The 23,549-nt window shown below is 36.7% G+C and overlaps 1 protein-coding gene across 1 annotated transcript in view; it reads right to left on the reverse strand.

The window, feature by feature from the left end:
* Window positions 1-23,549, reverse strand: part of FBXL17 (F-box and leucine rich repeat protein 17) — a gene marked incomplete at its 5' end in the record, with an annotated part of 495,107 nt that overhangs the window by 321,394 nt on the left and 150,164 nt on the right. Inside the window, one exon of the mRNA XM_077757341.1 lies at window positions 20,700-20,807. Coding sequence (XP_077613467.1) covers window positions 20,700-20,807 — 108 coding nt within the window. The remainder of the gene's footprint in view (window positions 1-20,699; window positions 20,808-23,549) is intronic.

A 23,549-nucleotide genomic window follows, 5' to 3' on the forward strand; every position in this document is an offset into this window, starting at 1 on the left:
TTTTATACTTAAAAATACTTAATTTATTTAATTTAAAATGATTAAAATATTTAATTTATTTAAAAATGTTTAATTTTCTTAAATGTTTTTGTATTTTTAAACTGAATTATAATTAAGATACAATATTACATTAGTTCTAGGTATAAAACATACTGATTCGACAATCTATAAACTACTCAATGGGGCGCCTGGGTGGCTTAGTCGGTTAAGCGTCTGACTTTCGCTTAGTCATGATCTCGCGGTTCGTGGGTTCGAGCCCCGCGTCGGGCTCTCTGCTGACTGCCAGCTCAGAGCCTGGAGCCTGTTTCAGAGTCTGTGACTCCCTCTCTCTCTGACCCTCCCCTGCTCACGCTGTCTCTCTCTCTCTCTCCTAGAAATAAATAAAACATTAAAAAAATTAAAAAAAAAAACTACTCAAGTTTCACCACAAAAGTATAGTCACCATCTGTCACCATGCAATGTTATCACAATAGTTTTTACTATATTCCTTGACTTTTCATCTCCATGACTTATTTATTTTATATCTGGAAGTTTGTCCCTCTTAATCTTCTTTATCTATTTCACCTATCACTGCCCCCACACACACACCCAATCTCCCTTTGGCAACTACTTGTTTGTTCTCTGTATTTAAGAGTCTGTTTTTGTTTATTTGTTTTGTTTTTTAGATTCTACATGTAAGTGACATCAGATGGAATTTGCCTTTCTCTGACTAATTTCACTTATGAGCATTATACCCTGTAGGTCCATCCATATTGTAACAACTGGTAAGATCTCTTCTTTAAATGTTTGGTAGGATTTACCTGTGAAGCCACCTGGTCCTGGATTTTTATTTGTTGGGAGTTTTTTGATTATTGACTCAATTTCATTACTAGTAACTGGTCTGTTCAAATTTTCTACTTCTTCCTCATCCAGTTTTAGGCTGTATGTTTCCAGAAATTTATCCATTTCTTCTAGGTTGTCTACCTGCTGGCATATAGTTTTTTATAATATTCTCTATTAGCCCTTTTTGTTTCTATAGTGTTGGCTGTTATTTCTTTTTCTTCATTTCTCATATTATTTGATGCCTCTCTTTTTTTCTTGATGAGCCTGACTAAAAGTTTATCGATGGTGTTTATCTTTCCAATGAAGCAGATATTGGTTTCACTGACATTTTCTTTTGTTTCTGTTTTTTTTTTTTGCTTTTTTAGTCTCTACTTCATTTATCTCTGCTCTGATCTTTACGATTTCCTTCTTTCTACTACCTTTGAACTCTGCTCTTTTCCTAGTTCCTTTAGGTGTGAATACCCAAAAGTCTGTATTACGTTAGGGATATACTGTTCTGGAAATGCATAAAGAAACAAATAGCCTCTTTGAGTTGCAGGTGCTGGATGGCTTGCTGGGCTTATGTCCTGACATATCTGTACCATAGCAAAATCAGAAATACATAAAACGGACCCATAGAGATGCTAAAAAATACTTTGAAGCATGACTATTAAACCTATGAGTGTTAAAGATGAATTTTCCTACGTGTAACCATATGCGTTTGTGAACTATTAAATATAGCCATATATAATACATATAGAGCATCACTTTATTTTCCAATTATTCTTTATTATAGTCACTAGGAAGACACAAATTCATAAAAATTTTACCCAGCCACATAAATACTTCCTACACATGTATATTTTGGAGTCTAGCACAGCTTCTGAGACAAAGTTTCTTTGTGAAATCTTACATATCTCTTAGGTTCCTTCACTGTAAATTATCTTTATCACAACAGTGTGAATGTACTTGGTACCACTGAAGTGTACACTTAAAAATGGTTAAAAAGATAAACTAGGTATGTTAGGTAAATTTGACCAACATAAAAAGAAAAATCACTTCATCAACCAGGACACAGAATGAAGCTGTAATAAAGTTGCGTAGAAAAGAAAATTTAAAGTTGTATCTGCAGTTCAGTCCACTCACATTAGGAAGAATAACTGAGGACTGAACAGGTTTGAACTTACTAAAGAATAGATAATAGGGAGAGAGATGTTAGCAAATCTAAATTATCTTATAAACTTAAAATCCAAAGATATATTCTATAATTAATGGAATAGCAAGAAATAACAATTTCAAAAACTATCTATATGTAATAAAACCTCTAATTTTAGCTGATTGACTCTTTAACGTGTAGAAATCCTGCATCCAGGCCCATTCCTCAGTGCAGGGCAGGTGAAAGGATGACACTAGCCCACCTGTGGCTGATGCTGCTCTGTTTATTGTCCTTAAATGGGACATTTCTTACTCTGACAATAGGGCTCAAACTCATACATGAGGAAACAAGTTTACTTCGGCTCTCAATGTAGCACTCTGAGATCCTGAAAGAGCATTTTGCTCTTGAATTCAATTGAGGCTCATTTTATTATGAGCTGACAGTCATTGACTATGCTCTTATGGCCTTCCAATGACCATTTTGGCCAGTTCAGCAGGAAATACGACAATATTCAATATGACAGTATTCCGGAGGCTAATTCCTGCAAACCAGCATTATTTCAAGACACGTACTGAGCACTTTTTATTGAAAACTCCACAAACAGCTCTGTCAAATTCATCACATTCCTTCCCTTGCTATGGGAATTTCATAATAGTGCCCTCCAGTGTTTCATAAAAAGCTACCTAAAACAATCCTTCATAGTGTGAAACAAATAATTACATTTAGGAAACTGACATTTTAATTAAACTTACTTTCCTTATAAATTCAGTGGTAGTCGGATTATACAAACCATAGAGGATCTGAATAAACAAAGTTTACAAACAAGATCTTCTAAACGTTTAACTCCAATTCTTAAATATTTAATTAATAAGGTATTTTAAGAGAAGCCCAAGCTAGAATGTAGACTACAGGTAATCAACTTTCAGTTTAATTCTGGCTTTATTGAGAAAAAGTATTATTTATAACTAATTCAGGTTAAATACTAAAATTAGTCAGTGATTAGTATGGCCATGTATGTGCTTAAGTATAAAATGAGGCGCTAAAATGTTACCTAGGAAACACAGTCTTGAAGGTTTATAAAAAGACCTCAAATGGCTTCCAAGTTCTCGTAAGACTCTGGAAAAGTAAAAAATTAAACAAAATCCTCAGTTGTGCAGATTGACAATGGTGGATAAACCAGCATAAGAGGACTCACCAGACCTTGGCAGAGGCAGCAGGGATGTTCCACTAATTCAGGCTTAACAAGGATAATTTAGATGAAGCCAGTTGATGGCTTCATAATTTTTAAAAAGAACAAAGACTTCTGCATAGTTAAGTATGTCCAAATGTCAACTAGTCCTAAATTACTTCTTACCAGCCCTGCAGATGTTGGTTTTAGTGGGACTGGATTTCAAAGCAATCAGTTATAATCTTTAAGGAGCAAAGTCAAGGGTTAAGACCGGCTGCCTTGCCAATATCAGGGTTACTGAGGCTGCAGGTCAGCACCACATACTCATCTGCCAAGATGGGGGTCCTGGGAGAGAGCAGAGGCACAGGGAGACAGAGGGTCAAAGAAAGGCAATTTCTCTGGGGAAGAGTCCCCTATTAGGGACAGGGACGGAGACACAAGAAATAAAGGAAAGGAGTTGTAGCACCAGTCTTGAATGGGAAAAACAGAAAAAGGGGGGCAAGTGAAGAAATTAAGACTGCTAGGAATGGAAAGGAAAGGGGCAGAGAAGGAATTTGTCCCTGAGCAAAGGATGGCTTCTACATCTTGACAGGGTCTGATATCTACATTTAGAGGACTTGATTGGACAAGAGAGAATGAGGGGCACCCCTTCTGCTCATCAACTAGGTCTGAATCTCAGCTTGGTTAAGGCTTGCACTCAAGTATAGAAACGGTAACAAAAGCTAGATAAACTACATCTAGGAACATCAGGTGAAACTTTCCCAGCACCTCATAGAACCGAGGATCTCAGGGAGTAACAGCCTGAGATCCTGGTATAGACAATAAAAATTTCTAAATCCAACCATGAAAACAGGACTTTCAGGGTCTTGAATGCTGTCACATCCACAGCAACTACCCATGTTAATTCTGTGACACTTTCTCTATGTATTCCTTCAATCCACTGCCTTCTTAATCACACTGGGCTGCTGTCTCTTTGCATTATTTCCAAATCCAAGGTCTGTTTCACTCTGCCATTCTCCTATGAGATCTGACATTTTTTGCCATTTTATTCACATCCTGTTTTGCTTTCTAGCACACTTTACTGCACTGCTTCTCAGAGCTGTGTCTTCTAACTTCTTCTTGGCACATTACCAGCCAGATTAATCTTCCTTAAATAACTTTGACCATGTCTCTCACCTTCTCTGAAACTTTTAGGAAACAAAAATATTTCAACTGCAAAAAAAGAATCCCAAAACTTGCCTATCAAAGCCCTTCACTATTACTGCCATTTCCTGAAATCTGTTGAGCTCGCTGAAATCTCTTTCCCAAATTTTGAGAGGTTGTTCTCAATGTACTCAAAGAGCTGTGCTCATTACTTTAAAATTGCTCTCACTTCACTCTTTTTACGCAGATAACTTGGAAGTATGTCTTCTCTCCCTGCCACTTCTTCAACTGCCTAGTTTCTACCTCATCTTCTCCACAAAGCCTTCTCAATTACTTTAGAGAGAATAAAATTAGTGAGTATTGGAAATAGAATATACTTGCTTAACACAAATTATTAACCAGACAGTCCCTAATATAACTATGCCCTTTAGACAGGAATCATCAATTGGTAGTAGCTGCCAAGGGACCAGGGTGCAACTTTCCCTTCCTGCTACATGTACCTGTGAGTCCCCTCTTAGTTCTTCCCAACTCCTTCCCCATCCCCTCCTACTCAATCAGCCCTTCCCAGGCTTTACTGTTCAGGAACAATCTCTCATCCCAAACACTTTACATACAATCTTAATGCTTGAGTTAGTCCAAATCTGGATAGTTGTAAATTTTCATTCATTCATGCATACTTATTTAAATGTCTCCTAAACACTGGACTCTAACTGGACTGCACACTAGGATCACATGGGAAACTTTAAAAAAAAAATACTGATAATGAGGCCCCATCCTTAGGCATCTGATTCACGGGCAGTCACTAGTATTTCTGTAAGAGATACCCAGGTGATCCCAGCCTGAACTGGGAACCACTTCTCTAATGCAGAGCTATTGATATTTAAACCCTGAAAGTATAAAACTAATTCATAAAGCTCAGACTCTTTAATCGCTCAAATAGTGCAGAAGAGGGGCGCCTGGGTGGCTTAGTCGGTTAAGCGTCTGACTTCAGCTCAGGCTATGATCTTACAGTTCATGGGTCTGAGTCTCGCGTCAGGCTCTGAGCTGACAGTGCAGAGCCTGGAGCCTGCTTTGGATTCTGTATCTCTCCCTCTCTCTGCCTGTCCCCTGATCAGGCTCTCTCACTCTCTCAAAAGTAAATAGATATTTAAAAATTTTTTAAAGAATGCAGAAGATATTATTCATATGACCAATAACTATTTATTGGGCACCTATTATGGACAAGACAGTATTCTCGTTGCTAAAAACACAGCAGTAAACAGACAAAAAAATCCCTGTCCATGGGGTGCTAATATTCCTAGTTGGAAAGAAGTGAGGGGAATAATAAATAAGTAAATTATATAGTATGTTAAAAGTTCTATAGAAAAAAAAATAAAGCAAGGCAAGGCAGATGGAAAACAGTGGAAGGAAGGGAGAAGATGGGGTGTGATTTTAAATAGGCAGTCAAAGATGATCTCATTGAAAAGATGATCATTGAGCACAGATTTGAAGGAGGCAAAGGAGCACACAACACATGTTAATGTCTAGGCCCAGACTTAGTGCAAAGGCCCTGGGATGGGAACAGGAGGAGCATTTTGGAATGGGGAGCCAGACATACTGTAGCAGACTGAACAGAAAGAAAACTAACAGGAGATATAGCCAAAGAGGTGAGTGAAGATGGGCAGACTGTATGAAACCTTGTAGGACAAGGTAAGAGTTTTAGCTTTTGCTCTGTGGAATTTGGGAAGCCACTGGATGGTTTGGCGCCAGGGCACACCATGATCTAACTTAGATTTTTAAATGATCTTCTAGCTTCTTTGTGAGTCTATGTGAGAAGCAAAGGTGGAAGGAGACAGGCTACACTGAATTAATGTAGTCAATCAATATCTGACTTGGACCACAGTGACAGCAGCTGGAGGTGGTATGATCAGATTCTGGATATATATGAAAGAAGAATCAACAGAATTTTTTTTTGACAAATAGATTATGGAGCTGGAGAGAAAAAGAATCAAGGAAGATTCTAAAGTTTTCAATTTGAGGTCCTGGAAGGTATTGTTGCAATTAACTAAGATGGTTTGGTAGCAGATAGGAAGAGTTTGGTTTTGAATATGCTACATCTGAGACACCCATTAGATGGCCAAGAAAAGATGTCAAGTAAATTTGGAAGTCATCAGCACATAAATGGCATTTACACTTCTAAATTTAATATGTAAAAGTATTAATTATATATAAATATACTAAATTCTTTAGGTTAGCTGGATACAATGATAGTAGTCTTCCAATTTACAGTGAGAAAAAAATAAAATATTAATCAATTGATTAAAAAAAAATCCAACCATACATACCCACACTACTAAAATATAATACATAGTGGGCTAGCCTGATTCTAAAAGAGAATTTAAAAATACAGTAACAGTAATAGTTTCCTGAGCCACCCGGGGGTAGTAACAGGCTGGCTTCATTTCCCATCAAAGCATAATTCAGCTTCATGGCTCCAGGGCACATCCTCTGTACAACCACCTGGGATACTCACAGTCAGGGTCAAAGACTGTCCTCTGTACATCCACGGATGTTGCTCATTCTTCCACCAGAGCCTTAAACACTCTGCTCTACAAAGCGGTCTAATAAGTGTTCCTCCCACTAGAGTCAAAGGCAAGCTACTATAGGTCAGGGCCACGGCTATTCACCTTCATGCCAGAAGTGCCTAACAACGGTACTAGGTGCATCAAGCTCAATTCATTAAATGCTTTGGTTGACTGAGTAAATCTGAAATTAGGATCAAACCTTTAAAGGTATTTTCCTTAGTTTACATTTCCAGAAATCAGGTATCTGTCCCTCTAACTCTATCAAATGCAAGATCAAAGGCTCTGAAGCTACGTGTTTTTCAAAGTGGTATTTTTGAACATAAAGTTCACTAAAATGGAAGTATTAAATAATAAAAAACAACAATTTCATTCCACACAGCTAAAGGTCAATTTTAGAACAAGAAGCACAATCAGTTCTCTGTTTACATATTTGTTTTTAAAATGAAGAACAGTTTTCCTTTTTTTTAAAGCCTCTGTAAATTGTCAGCATTTTGATGTGTGTGACAGGAATTTTGATCACTGTCTTCTGCTGCAGAAATGTGAATTTGTTAATTGGACTTCTGCATCTTGGTGTACTAATTCAGAATGGATGCTCTGCTCCTCATCTTGCACTCTGGCAGACAGCAGTCTCTAATTGACTTTTTTCTAGGACTTCCCTTTCCACCAGATCCCTTTCTTTTCTCCATATAAAATTTCTGGAGCTCATAACGAACTACAAACAGCACTTAAAGTTAGCAGCACTAAGCAGCCCTGTCACTTGCTTACACGGCAGGAGCTAAGAAACAGAACTTCTCCTCAATTAAAAACATAAAATGTTCACACTGTTTCGCTCAAATAGGAAAAAAAAAATCAAAGCTTAAATGAACTGAGGGCAAATTAAGTCAAATGTGAATGCAAGTGAGGAAAGATTATTTCATCTAACTGGCCTGGTTAGGTACTTGTCTTTCATTTCTTCGCAACAAGGTCCAAGATCAATTATGAAAGAAGAGAGAGAGAGAGAGAGAGAGAGAGAGAAAGAAAGAGAGAGAGAAAGAGAGAAAGAAAGAGAGAAAGAAAGAGAGAAAGGAAGGAAGGAAGGAAGGAAGGAAGGAAGGAAGGAAGGAAGGAAGGAAAAAGACAGCCCATGGAGTTTGGAACCCATCTCAGTCACTGGCATCCACATACCACACTTCAGTGTGTCAGAAATTTGGGAAGTACCTTCCAAATAAACGTTTTAGAACTTGATTTTTTAAAGTAGGAAAATAAATGAAACTTAGTCCAGGACCAACTGAACGTTAGCCCAAAACAAAAGTTTGTCATATTCAAGTCAAGCGACCTGTACATTGACCTCTTGATCACATGCTACTCAGGCAAACATTCATATCATTCCATTCTTTATTTTTAAGTGTACGTAGCTGAAAAAACAAAGGAATATAATTAATGCTTTTTAACTTAAAAAAATATTCTGATATATATATATAGGCATTCCAGGAATGTTACCGAAACGTACCTACACTCTAAAATAAAATGTCTGTTTTCGACTTTCTTCCTGATTTAGAATTTGCAACTGGGACTCACCTTCACATTGAAAGACTCATAGCCTTGCACTATCATTGCTGGGCCTCAGCCTAAAGCCACAGCTCAGAGGAAAAAGTGCTTAAATCTTAATTTCAGAAGTGACTCTTCCTATTCTGTGACCAGGTACCGTTTCAGGGTGTGTGAACCAAAAGACGCTGGTGCACAGAATAACCACCAGCGGGGCCACTTCCCATCTTTTGGCCTCCCATACCACCAGAAAAAGACTTCCTAACACACAGGGCGGAATGGCATGAGGCCTCTGTCAATAGGGACCTGCAGCTTCTCTCTGAGGTTTGCCCTGTAGGTCTGGAGCACCCTGAGTCACCGAGGAAGAAAATGGCTAATCTAAGCATCCTCTCTTCTCAATCTTCAAGCCATTTTGTTGAGAAAAAACATTCCAAAACCTATTATGTCATACTTCCTCCTACTTTCCCCACTACAGTACCCAAATAAAACCCCAAATATTCCTTCTAGTTGGAAGACGCATCTAATACTAACAAACTAACAATTCATCAATCGGATCACCACTGCTAGTGAGAAAGGAGTCACTGAATCCATCCTAAAAGAAATCAAGATAGAAGTTTGGAAAACATGCTATTTCTTCTGCAGTCTTCATTTCTGGCATTGTACTTGATTTAACTGTTCATGGTACTATCCATGTGCCCCAAGTCACCTTTGATAATGAAAGAATGAATACTTTCGACATGAGAAAAATCTTAGAAGACACAAACTTTTTAAAGGGCGTGTTACGATGTATATACTCAAAATCCAAGTCAGGAACTCTCCAAACACTAACTCATATTTCAATTGTTTTACCTTTGATCTATAATGACCATTCTGAGAAGCAACAGCATTTGGTTTAAAATATATTTAAATTTGAAATTCATAAGCTTTAGTTTCTGACTCTGCTAATGGCACTCAAGAACCAAAAGTGAATGATATAAAAATCAAAATGATTATCTGTACTACAGGCAGTATATCATTTATCAGTAAGAAATGGTAATCATGGAACTCTTGGGTGGCTCAGTCGGTGCCATCGGATTCTTGATTTTGGCTCAGGTCATTATTTCACAGTTCATGGGTTCGAGCCCTGCATTAGGCTCTGCACTGGAAGTACAGAAACTTCTTGAGATTCTCTCTCTCCCTCTCTCTCTGTCCCTCCCCATTTCACACACTCTCTCTCAAAATAAATAAACTTAAAAAAAAAGAAATGGTAAACAAAAAGGAGATCTTTAAGAAGTCTTGATATTTAATATAGATCATGAAATTACATTAGATAAATAGATAATACAAGTTTTTCCAAAATAAATTACAAAAATTTTATAACTTTGCTTTATATATTAAAGTATTACATTCTGATGTAAGGACTATCCATCTATAATGCTACTCTCTCAACCTGTTTTGTCCATCTATTAGTAAAAGGCTTCAACCAAGTGAGATGAATTTAAAATAACAATAGCTAGTGTACATCTAAGGTACAGCTTTAATATCAAATTATGATTTACTTTAATAATATATACTCTTAGTCGCTTATACCTTCTCATATCAACAAAAAAGCATGACCAAGATTTTCGAAAATGAAAAAATAAACACAAGTAGACATGATACCATGTTATTTTTAAATTATCAGTCAAAACCATCTAAGATATAATTTAAATTAACTAGTAACTAATAACTCAAATAACTAGTTCACAACTTAACTTCTTAGTCAAGTATTTTTCTTCACATTTGTCTCTGTGAATAGACAGTATAGATCATATCACCAAGAAAATGTTTAAATTTTGTTTTTGCTAGAAGCATGTATAAAAACTATCTTTTGATAATTAAGCAGCTAGTCCACCAACCTATTCTGGAGACTCACCATGGTCTTGTAGCTTCATTGTTCTTATGTGTCACATAGCTAGTTGTCCCTATCTCTCTAGCTATAGCTTGTCTAGACCCAGAAGAGAAGTAAAGCTAGTTCAAGGAAAGGTCAAGACTAACTTAAATCTTACATTACGTGCAATTCTCTGCTTTGTGCTTTGATCGCCACCATTACAAGATCCTCTGAGAGGAAATAATTATTGGATCTATTCTCTTAAAGGGGAGCTTATGTAAGAAACCTGGAATGATGCAGAGAAGGGTCTAAACAGTAAAACAGAAACTCTATAACCATTTATTAAATTACATGAAATTGCATTAAGGAAATTGGTTATTCTGGTGAAACAGAGGCTGAGAAGAAAAACTGGAGGGGCTAGTGTAAGCCAGAGATTTTGCAACAGCAGAAAGAACATGCACCCAAGGTTGGAGGGACAAAAGGAAGGGTCAAAGTTACTGGAACCCATGGGGTATGGCCATCGAATACAAGCTGGAGCTGCAGGGGATCTGTCCAGAGCTAGAACCATAGAGGAAAGAAAGCTGTTGCCAGTAACATTATCTGAGACAGAGAGGGAGGGAGAGAAATACCCTAGCTTCTTACTTCCTTTGGCCTGGCTGCCTCCTACCAAATGCAGCCTGGAGAATGAAGGCCCCTGTGATGCAGAAACACATGGCTTAGAGAGAAAAAAGGATCTGAAGGCTAACAGACCTAGGGTGAGAACGAAGGAAAACGAGAGGGTTAGGAGATTCAGTTTCCAACAATAAAAAAAAAGCAGTCAATCTAATGGGAGTTTTTTGTAGCAACCCAAAAGCATAACTGCCAGCATATTCCTGCAATTTGCCTGAGAAACCCAAGGTGCTAACCAACTTTGTTTTCTTTTCCAGCTAGATGAAAGCTGTAAAAGTCATCACTTGAGCTGCTTTCTCAGGCACGGGGGTATTGTTTCATTTTTTAAAATCCAAGATGGATAGCCAATTGCATGTTGAAAAAGTACCACTGATCAAACACAATAATCAAGGACTTCTTCTAGCGAATATAACAGAGAAAGCTCCAGTGGGAAGCTTTCTCTTGGGGGAAAAAAAAAAAAATGCTGATGGCCAATCATCCCACTAGGATACAATCAATTGAAAGGAAGTCTACAGGAGGGAGAGCAGCTATGTTCCTAAAGGTTTTGTAAATACAGCGTGATCAACAGCTTTTGTGTAAATGCCTGTGGTATCTCTGGGCTGGACAACAAACATGTAAGGAGTTGAATTGCCTTTAGTCAATGGACTCAACTGGCCTCTATTATTGGGCCAATGTGTCTGGAGAACAAACAGCCCAGAACCAAACTTTATTCCAAAAATGATTATGGAAAATAATGAGGGCAGTTGGCCCAAATTCTAGTTAAATATTGAGGATTCAAGCAAAATTTCAGAACACATACCTCTACTGTCACATAAATAAATTGGCTTTTGACTAACAGAGAGTTACTATGGAAATGAATTCCCTATTGTCCAAGAATGCGACTACAATAAAGGCACAACATAACTTATCTTCCTTTCAGGATCCAGGAGCGCCTTCATCATTACAAACATCGCACAATATTAAAGAAAACTGTAAAGAAAAATCTGGTTATTTGGTTTCTGAGTAATGATTAATGATTGACATGGTGTGGGTGTGTGCTGTGTTTAAGTATGTGTGTGAATGAATATATAATATGTTCATACATAGGCACTTCCCTGTGGCTAATAAGACCTGCCCAGGTGCAGTGAAATTAGTACTTAAGTACACAGTTCAATTAATTAAAAATAAAACACTGTTAAATATTGTATAATTGTTCAAAACTATTAAGTGAATATAACTGCCAATGATTTTATATAATTGAATAGGTCCCTTAAATAAATTTGGATTCTACTTAACTCTAATTCTCAGTAAATGTTGATTTTAAATTGAAGAATGAGGTCTGCTTACTTTATTTTTTCCCAGTAACATATTTCTTCATTAACTTTCATTATAATTTATTCTCATTAAGCCCCAAATATGGTTTCTCTAATTCGGGCAGTCTGTTCCATTGGGGCCCCATCCGTGTTTAATATTACTATTTATGTATAAACCACAAGCTAAGGGAAGTAGACTCACACTGATCCTTAAATAAAATTTCTCTCACAAAACAGTGAATGTATTTGAAACTCTAAGAAAGCATGAAAGCAACATCTCCTAATCTTTCTTAGATAAAGGCTGACCTCATGTGTTAGAGACCAGATAAATAAAGTTGAAATCTTTTTTCATAAGAATGTAAGAATATCTGCCTCAAAACCACAATTTATGAATAAAAAGTGTATGATAAAAAGTCAAGCGGTAAAATGAGGATAATATAAGCAAAGTAAAATAATATTTAAAATATAAAAGCCAAGATCCAAGAAAGGCCCTTTCAAAAAAGATTGGCAACTTTCTTCATTTTATATTATATATTTATATTAAAGCCTGAAGCAACCATTTTATCAAAGGATAGATATAACAAAGAAACTCATCTGTTTATTTTACTTGTTAGGACTTTATACAAACCAAGTCATTTGAAAGATGAATGCATTTATTTTACTCGTGTCACATTGATACATCCTGTCACTGTAGTGGTTGAAATGAAAATGTAGCACAAACAAATACATATTACAACTAGAATATGAGCAACAGAGTTATAAAATATAAAAAGAGTTGCCTCATTGGACAGGTATTACTGATTTAACAGAATAAAAAAACTAAATGTGATAAATTACTACAGCTTATGTAGATACTGCCTATACTAATTTAGAAAAGTAAAAATCAAAGTCACTAATTTGTGCAGTAATAATAATATACAACAGTATATTCCCCCTATTCAGTGTACTGCTATCATAGGAATTTTTTTAATGATTTTATTAAAAATACTATTTTAGTTGTTTAGTGCATGAACTTACCCATCAGGGCTTTGGCAAGGAAAGGAAGACAAAACAAAACGAAACAATGAAGAGCAGACATATGGTTATTAATCTTAAGATTCAGTATCGTAAAGATTTTAAATAATATTTATTTTCATGAAAATTTATTTTACATTTTTATTTTAATGAAAGAATAGGGGTGGCTTAGGACTAAAGAGTTACAGGGAACTTTTGTACACAAGCATGAATATTTTTCTCATTATTTATTTTTTTGACTACTTTAGTTACAGCCCAAGCACTCCTCCTCTACAACCCTAGTGGTAGGTAGATGCTATTATTATCCTTATTTTAGACATGAGGAAATTGAGGCGAGGAAATTGAGGCAAAGAAATTAGGTGATTTGCCCCAGGTCATACAACCAGTCATCATACCATCAGCTTTGATGGCACCAATAAGTGGTTTGCTGTCCACTGCAAACTTCTAAAAAAATTCAATTAATGGATCACACTAGATCTAGATAATCATCGCCTATATTTTCAACACTCTGGTTTGGGGCTCAACTCTTAACCCCTGAAAGGCTAAATAGAACCGAAAGCAGGGTCATCTAACAAACACCCCTTAGTAATACTCTCCGACTCAAACTCACTAAAAATATTTTAGCTGAATGAATTTAAGAACACATATTTTTCCATATCTCACAATAATACTCAACTACTATAATTACTTTGAAACAAATGAAATGATAATCTATGACTTAACAGAGCAACATCACCCTTTGGGCAACAAAACATTTTATTCTAACTTTAGAATAAAGCACTCTAAACTGATCAGGTTTTTGGAAATTTAAAAGGCAAGAAAGTTCATCTTTCATTTCTAGTCTCTGGATACACAAGAAAAGGAAGACAAAAATTGAGTTAGTTGCATGAATGAACATTCTTTCAGTTACTTATGTTAAATTGACTGAAAAAAATCAATTTTGTTTTCCTTTAGAAAACATTTCATACTTTCAACCATAAGCACTTTTAAAATATGTGTTTTTTTAAAGTTCTTTAAATGTGATTATTGTCCAAAAAAATATCAGAAGTTTTGGCATTTTGTTTAGTTGTCTGTTACCTTGCCCAAAAAAGTTCTGTTTAAAAATAGAAACAAACATTAAAAACTTCAACCAAATCCATACCTGACATATCCCAAGAATTCAAGTCATGTTTATAAACTCAGTAACTAAAGCAACAATAAGACCTAATGTAGCATCAGAATTAGTATTATTAACTAATTAACACTCACAGCTTTATAATATTTAATAATGTTATTATAATGTATTCATATTTTAAAATAATATTAATACACATAACTTCAAAATATATCAACAATCTAAAAAATACATCTATCTCTAAGTTATGACACATACGAATTTTTTACATTGCATATAATAAAAGTGAAATTTTTGTCAAAAATTCTTCCCGACATTCTATAGTAGTAGTTTATATATTAATTTTTTTTAGGTTTACTTATTTTTTTGAAAGAGAGTGTGCATACACACATGCACTCGAGCAGAGGAGAGGCAGAGAGAGAGGGAGAGAGAATCCCAAGTAGGCTCCGTGCTGTCAGCATGGAGCCCCAACGTGGGGCTCAAACTCATGAACTGTGAGATCATGGCCTGAGCCAAAACCAAGAGTCAACACTGAACCTATTGAGCCACACAGGAGCCCCCCCCTTAGTAGTCATTTAAAATAAGATCTAATAAAAGATAAAAAAATCAATTTAGCTGATCTGATGTAAAGTCACAATGGATATAAGGCACTAATTCATGAACCCACAGCATTTCTGAAGTTTGTACTCCAACTATAGGTAAAAATAATTTGCCACTCTGACATTTCGGACTCCATAAATCTATCTGTTCAACTGAATTTTAAATTAATATTAAATGCTAATATTCATTATTATTATCTGGAACATTTCCCATGTTAGTATGCATTCTTAAAAAATATGATATTGAATGGTGTGATTTTATCATGTGACATTAGTATCAACATTTTAAACTTTTTGACCCGTTGAAAGCTTTTTTATTATTATGGAAATTTTCAAATTCAAATAACACTAATGAGGATAAGGTAATAAACCCTCAAGTCCTACAACCCAGCTCAATTATCTAGAGTTTCCCATTTTTGTCTCCTTTATTGGCCAATCCACATTTTCTTCTTTTTATCTCCTTTGAAATACTTTAAACCAAAATGCCTAAACACTGTGTCATTTCACTAGTAAATACGCATGTGTATCTCTTACTGATAAAGTTTTTCTTTAGTTGGTTACTTAGTGTGTTTGTTTGTTTGTTTGTTTGTTTAAGTAGGGTCTACACCCAACATGAGGCTGAAGTCACAACCCTGAGATCAACAGCTGCATGCTCTACCAAGTGAGCCAGCCAGATGCCCCAAAGTTTTTAAATATAACAAATATTTGGTAGAATTCACCAGGAAAGCAATTTGGACCTGGAATATTATTGGATGGAAGGTTTTTAAGTACAAATGCAATATCTTTAACAGATACAGAGATATTCAGGTTATGCTCTTCTTGAATGACCTTTGGTAATCTGTGTCTTTCAAATGAAGTTTTCATTTCATTAATTTAGTAAATTGATAAGCATAAAGATGTATAATATTCCCTTGTTTCCTTTTAATATCTGTAGAATCTGTATTTATGACATAATATTGGCAAGTTATGTATTGTCTTTGTCTCTCTCTCCTTAATCAGTTTAAGTAGAGATTTATGAATTTTATCTATTTTAACAGAGAACCAGCTTTTGGTTTCAAGAATTTTTCTTTTATTTTTGTTTTCCAATTCATTGACTTCCACTTTGCTCTTTACTATTTCCTTTCCTCTGCTTACGGAGTTTAATTTGCTCTTCTTCTTTCAGTTTCATAAGGTAAAAGTTCATAAGGTAGAAGGTCACTAGATCTTCCTTTTTTTTTCTTTTTTAGGTGTTTATTGCTATTAATTTTACCTAAAGGGTAATTTAGCAGGAGCACACTAAATCATCAGTGTTGTGTTTTCATTCTCATTCAGTTAAAAATACTTGCTGATTTCTCTTTTGATTTCTTCTGTACTGATGGGTTATTTAGGATTGGATGTGCAAAGGAGATCATCTACAGACCTCTAGGATTCCCTATGAGTTCTCTATGGAGTTCTCTACATTCTAGTAGTCGGTCTTCTGAACTCTGGCTGCCTTGGTCTCCCTGTCTTAACTCAGAGTGTCTGCTGAATGTTGCCTGGGTTACCCTTCCCCATGCTATGAGCTGCAAATTCTTTCAATGCATTAGATGGAGGCAATCGTAGGACTACGCTTCCAGGTCTGGTTTCCCTGGAGTCTGTCTGGAACCAGAGCCCCCAAGGCCCCTTGTGCTTCTCATATCTCAGGGATCACCATCCTTATTGTCTGATAGTCAGTGTCTTGAAGACTACTGTTTCATATATTTTGCCTGGTTTGGGGGGATATTTTCAGGGAAAAGAGTAAATCCAGTTCCAATTACCCCATCTTAGCTAGAAAAAGAAATCATTTTATTTTGTTTTTTATATAGCATTATGAATTCAAGATTTTTGTACATTTGGTTTGCTTTAACCCGTTGCAGCCACTTTCCTTTTTGATGCTCAAAGTCTGGCAATGTAGGACAGTGGGAATCATCTCATGTTCACTTTGGGTCCTTTTGACATGTTTCTACTAACTAGTTCATTCAGTGGCAAATGATATTTAGGCACAACCATCTAGATACTAGGGGTTAAACACATATTTGCATTTGCTAAATCTGTTTTTAAAAAGTAGAAGGGAGAACAGGATAGAAATATTTTATATTTATAAACAGGCACCCTGCAGTGAAGGAAGAAGCACACCTGTGTCGGAGAAGACCCAACTCTGTCATATACAACAAGTCACTAACATTCTCAACTGTTAAATGGAGACCTCAAGGGGCGCCTGGGTGGCTTAGTCGGTTAAGCGTCCGACTTTCGCTTGGGTCATGATCTCGCGGTTCATGGGTTCGAGCCCCGCGTCGGGCTCTGTGCTGACTGCCAGCTCAGAGCCTGGAGCCTGTTTCAGTCTGTGACTCCCTCTCTCTCTGACCCTCCCCTGCTCATGCTGTCTCTATCTCTCTCCTAGAAATAAATAAAACATTAAAAAAAAAAAAAAATGGAGACCTCAAAGTTTCTTAGTATTGCTTCCTAAATATGGGTCTCAATGTCTCCAAAAACAGCCTAGTGACCCTGACTTTATCTTCTCAACTTGGCTGCATTCAGTCTTAGCTATTTTTGGACTCTAATTTACAGTCATAGGAGCCTAGAAGGAAGACCTCCTACTCTAAGATGGTTTGATATTAGAATTTATCTGAAGACAAAGGGTGTTTCATCAATAAATATTGCAAAATGAGTAACAATCTAGTCAAGCGTGAGAGCATCAAAGTAAAATTGAGCCCAATGAACCATAGTAATAGGATATCAATATTCTTCCACCTATTCTGAATCTTCTGTCTTCTTACTCCTGGGGTAACAAATTCTCAATTTTCCTTTCTAAAGGAAAGGAAAGGAAAGGAGGTGGGGGAGAGAGACAACAAGCATGCACCCAGGAGATGGGGAAGCAGAGAAAAAGAGAATCCCAAGCAGACTCTGCACTGCCAGCACAGTGCCCAATATAGGGCTCAGTCAAGAACCATGAGATCATGGCCTGACCAAAATCAAGTAGGACACTTAGCTGACTAAGCCACCCATGTGCTCCAAAGGTCAATGACTTTTAAATGCATAGATTCTTCTAGGTACAAAAAAACGCTAGAGATAGATCATCTAATTTAGACACATCTTTTCACAGACAGGAAACTAAAGCATGAAGATTTTATGCCATTTGCCTCTTTTAGCAAACTGAGAGCCAGAGACTTACAAAAGTAATATACTGGAAAGCAATTTCTAAACCATATAAACACATTTAGACCAATAGCTCTCAACACTCTGTATGTCACATCTCTCTAATCATTAACTGAAAAACTATACACCACAACAATAATAAGGGTAATACAACTTCCTCATTTATATATTTATAAATATTTTGTGAATGTAAATTACATTTTGCGTAATGTCTGAGTATTAAAACTGTCAGAATGCAAATATTTTAACCCCAAAGCTTTTATTTTCTTAAAACCCAAGCTCTACTCTTAGTTTTCAAGAGACAAAAACAATTAAAATACCTTAGAGAAGCTATACATGCTTATAATGCTATGCTGCCTTTACTTGAATCCAAGAAAGTAAGCAATATTATACCACCAACCAGTCTTCTCATCAGAGTAGACTTTGTTGAGTAACAAAGATGATCCTCAAAAGTGTGTGGACTGGCTTGGATATTAATCCAGTAGATTTGAACTACTGACAGTCCAAACCACCAATTTGGCCTATAATCTTCAGAAGAACATTCTCAGCAAATTCAGCCTTCCAACACAGACATTTGCTATTTGCTATAGCTGCTATTTTGTCACCGAGAGTAATTCTGATCTTTTAAGTACCAGTGTACCATAATTTTTGGCCATCTCAAAATGCTCAGGGAAGCACTTACTGATCTAATAAGTCTTGTTTTGTCTTTAATGAGTACAATTTCGAGTGATCATAAAAATCCCACATATGGTCATTATAACACTTGTTGTGCACAATCTGTTCATCCAAAGGCATTTCTACTCTACACTATAAACAACATTAGATGTGACTAGAAAAACATTCGTCCACCAAGATGTTTAGGCCAAGGTTATAGGAAATGAACAAAAATTATGGTTACATATGGTCTTGGTTACACTAAGATATTCTGATAGAACAATAATTGAGAATGATGTGTTTTTCCTCTCCACTGGCTTTAGGCACTGATCCTCAAAATACAATCAAAGCTGGTCAGTTATCAGTCACTTAAGACACAGGACAACCATAGGATCTGTTTCAGACTCACCAGACCAAACAGCGATTTGATACTCTTTTCTCAAAGTTTGCTCTGATTTTCAAGCAACTTAGGCATAACAAAATCCATTTTCATTTTAGGAGTAATATTAACTTAGCATTTACTGCAATCTCAATACTGAGGCAAACACCTTGCATATATTATTTCAATTAATACACTGAAAAATTATTTGTCTATTCAGTTAATAAGTACCAGAGCCAAGATTCAAACTCGAGCTAACAACAGAGCCCACGCATCTATCCCCTGTGCCTTATTGCCAGAGTCCTTTGTAACTCATTATCATTTGCTCTCTTCCTAGAAAGAAAAGAAAAAGATTATTTCCCACTAAACTGTAAGCTTAAAGAGATCTGAAGAGACTAAGCCCTACGAGACCTGGGATTTCACCCATTTTATTTCAACATTGTGCTGCTAACACACAAGTTTCCTAAGTGTAGTGAAATAAAGGAGAGGTGAATGAAAAGGTTATTCACCTACTAGGTGGGAAAGGCAAGGACTTATACCCATTCTTCTAAGTACAATATGATACAGTTAAAATCTATCCAGTGATAAATTTCAGATAACACACAAGTAAATTTTACAGTCATCCATTATCCATTACACACATGTAAGAATTAGCTCCTAATTATTTTAAAGCTCTGGAGTAAAGATGACACATAAGTGAGAGATTACAAAGGAACTGGCATTTTCATCATTGCCAAAATATGAGACTTTATATATTTGATATAAAAGTGAACCCTCTGAACTAGAAGGTTAATTTTTAACATAGATTCACCTCTTTTCACCTACATTTTCAGCTTAATCATATGCATGAACCATATGTACTTCTTAAAAGCCAAAGACAATAAATTAACATTTAAGTAATTGTTATATAGATCAGTTTTTTTAATGCATGTATTTATTTCATAGTCATTAGCAGTGAAAAAGCAAAAAAAGTAAGCTTTCTTTTTTTTTTTAATGTTTTATTTATTTCTGAGAGAGAGAGAGACAGCATGAGCAGGGGAGGGTCAGAGAGAGAGGGAGATACAGAATCTGAAGCAGGCTCCAGGCTCTGAGCTAGCTGTCAGCACAGAGCCCAACGCGGGGCTGGAATCCATGAACCCGCGAGATCGTGACCTGAGCTGAAGTTGGACTCTTAACCGACTGAGCCACCCAGGCGCCTCAAAAAAGTAAGCTTTCTTGTTTAAATGAATATCCCATTTAAGAAAGGATGCATTTTGTATTGTAGCTTCAAACTGATTTTTACCTAGTACACTTCTTTTTTTAATGTTTATTTCTTTTTAAGAGAGAGAGAGAAACACTCAGAGTGTGAGCAGAGGAGGGGCAGAGAGACACACAGAATCTGAAGCAGGCTCCAGGCTCTCAGCTGTCAACAGAGCCTGACACGGGGCTTGAACTCACAAACTGCAAGATTATGACTTGAGCTGAAGTTGGATGTTTAACCGCACGAGTCACCCATGTGCCCCAATACTACTAGTACACTTCTGTAATGGTCTGACTATTCCTCACTCAAGTACACTTACCAATGCTTTGTCACTGATATGAATGATAGAAAGGATAAGGAGGCGCAGCCACAGTACCTACCTTGGTTAGGTGAATAACTCCTTTAGAAGTAACCGAACAACCCATGAAGCCAACGTACTGAAGTTCAGGACAATGCTCAGCAAATGCTTTCACTGACTGATCTGTTACCTAGGGAAGGGACATGAAGAAAGTTATTCAAGATGGCATTCCAGCAAGTTTAAGGATTTGGCTCCTGAAAATTCTCTCTGCTCTAACTTGCATCATTAATATTTCCCCTTCCATTGGCTCATTTGAATCTGTGTACAAACATGCAACAATATCGCCTGTGGGTTTTTTTAACTTTATCTTTTTATTAAGCAATCTCTACACCCAATATGGGGCCCAAACTCACAACCCCAAGATCAAGAGGCACATGCTCATCTGACTGAGACAGCCAGGCATCCAAGATTTTGACAGTCTCCACCACCACTTCTTCCCAACAATCTCTCTCAAAATATATATTTTCTATTGACATATAATCCACATACTTTAAAAGTCATACTTTCAAAGGGTACAGTTCAGGAGTTTTTGGCATATTCACAATTATGTAACCGTCTAACTCTAGAACATGCTTATCACCACCAAAAGAAACCCCATGTCCATTAGCAGTCACTCCCCATTCTACCCCTTGCCCTCAACTCCTGGCAACTTTCCATCTCCATGGATTTGCCTAGTCTGAACATTTTTTATAATGGATATTAAATAATTGGTTCATAAAATGCAACAGTGGTCTCTTTATAAGATTTCTACCTTCACGTATTTCTTCTAAGGAATCCGACTTTGCCCCTCACTGCTTCAAATTCTTTAAATTTGGGTTGTGTGATGGTTAATTTTATGTGTCAACTTGACTACACCATGGGGTGCCAAAATATTTGGTTCAACAGTGTTCTGGGTATGTCTGTGAGGATATTTCTGATGAGATTAATATTTGAAATGGTGGACTGAGTGAAGCAGATTGTCCTCCCCCATGAGAGTGGGCCTCTTCTAACCCACTGGAGTTCTGAATGGAACTCAAAGCTGAGTAAGGGAGACTTACTCTCCCTTGCTCTTGCTCTTTTGTTCTCGCTCTCACTCTTTCTCTCTCTACCTGATTATCTTCAAGCTGAGACATCAGTCTCCTACCTTCAGATTCAACTTGGACTAGAACTTATACTGTTGGCTCTACTGGTTCTTGTGACTTTGGACTCAGATTACAACTATATCATCAGCTTTCCTGTGTCTCCACATTGCGACCTCAGGTTTTGGAAGTTCTTGGCTTCCATAAATGTGTGAGCCAATTCCTTACAATAATCTCTTTATAGAAACACACACACACTCATATGGATTCTGTTTCTCAAGAGAACCCTGACTAATGTAATACATATTAGAATTCCCTGAGGAGTCCATTAAATATTCAGAGCCAAAAGGGGTGAAGCCCAAGAATCCATACTTTTAATAAGCCCCTGAGTGACTCCTAGGCATGTAAAACCTTGAGGCCCAAGTGGTGCCAAGAAGTTACCTTGACAGCTTTTGACATTTCCACCTGGCCCTGCTTTAAACAAAGGGCAGAGTGAAATTCCTTTTTTGTCTCCCCCTACTTCCAGAAAATTTCAATATGTTAAATTATCCTCTGGTAATTGTGTGAAAATGTTCTTCACTGTTCCACACAGTGGTAGTTTATAAAAGAAGGTCCAAATATTCTCTACCATAGGCTTAATTTCAGATTCATTTTCCTCACAGTCAAGATGAAATCAACAAGTTAAACACCTTTGTTAGTATTTCAAACAGCAATGATAAATCTCTTTTGCATTAGCTTTAATATGGGTGACTCTTTGTATCTTCCTTATCTATTCTGAATAGATATTGGAAAATAAAGGTATGTGGGCAGCATTAATTCTAAAACAATCACAAGAACATTTTCCTAAAATAATGAAACCAACAGCATCCATGGTACATCTGATAAAAGATTAATTCTGCCCTCAAAAGTAAAGTATGCTTCAGCATATTAAGACTAAGGGTGCCATTGATAAATTAAAAATGGGCCTTCCTGACACTCCGCTTTCTAAAAAACATTATGTTAACAAAGAATATTTCAAGCACTAAAATTGCCTGAAGCCACAATGGAACCAATGTCTATTTTTTAAAAGAGAGTAGGGGTTAACAGAGGTTAAATACATATGGTCAGGTGGCTAAATACCCTGCCCAATCTCAATCTAACATCTAGCCTTTGTTGCCTCCATCTTCAAGGAGGGAAGAGGAACTCAGATAAGGATTAAGGGCACAAAAAAGTTCAGGTCCAAGATGTTAAATCTTGCAGAGAGAAGAAAAAAAGGGTATTAAAATTTTGGTTTGCGGGTCTTCCTTGTTGAGCTCAAGCAATCAGAACAAGAGAGCTCAGAGGAGCCTTCAGCATCAACAGAGTCCTGTAAGTCAAGCGAGACCAGAGTAAGTCCTTGGGGTACAGATACACTGTTAGTGTGCTTGCTTGTATTTTAGGAGACTAATAAAAGGGCCTTGAAGATTCTGGTGGGGTCTGGCTCCATTCCCAAGGATAGACGATATATTAGAAATCTGGGGTTAAATATCTGGCAGCAGAAACAAGTGGAGACTGCAAGCAGCAGGTACTGGTGCGTAGCAGCTTCCCTGGGACCTAGTAGTCTGACTACGTCTTTTCAAATCCCAGGTGGACCACTTATTAGCTGTGTGATTTTAAGCAAGTCATTTCATGTCTCTATACTTTGTTCCTTCTATAACACAGAGAAAATAACAGTACCTAGCTCACAGGGTAAAATATGAGGGTAGATAATGCATATAAAATATTTGAACAGGGCATGGTCCATTGTAAGTGCTCAGTACATTTTAGCTGTTAGAATCATAATCATCCCAGGCTCC

Source organism: Crocuta crocuta, unplaced genomic scaffold (genome assembly GCF_008692635.1).
Source record: "Crocuta crocuta isolate KB4526 unplaced genomic scaffold, BGI_CrCroc_1.0 scaffold131, whole genome shotgun sequence".
In the NCBI taxonomy this organism is placed as follows: domain Eukaryota; kingdom Metazoa; phylum Chordata; class Mammalia; order Carnivora; family Hyaenidae; genus Crocuta; species Crocuta crocuta.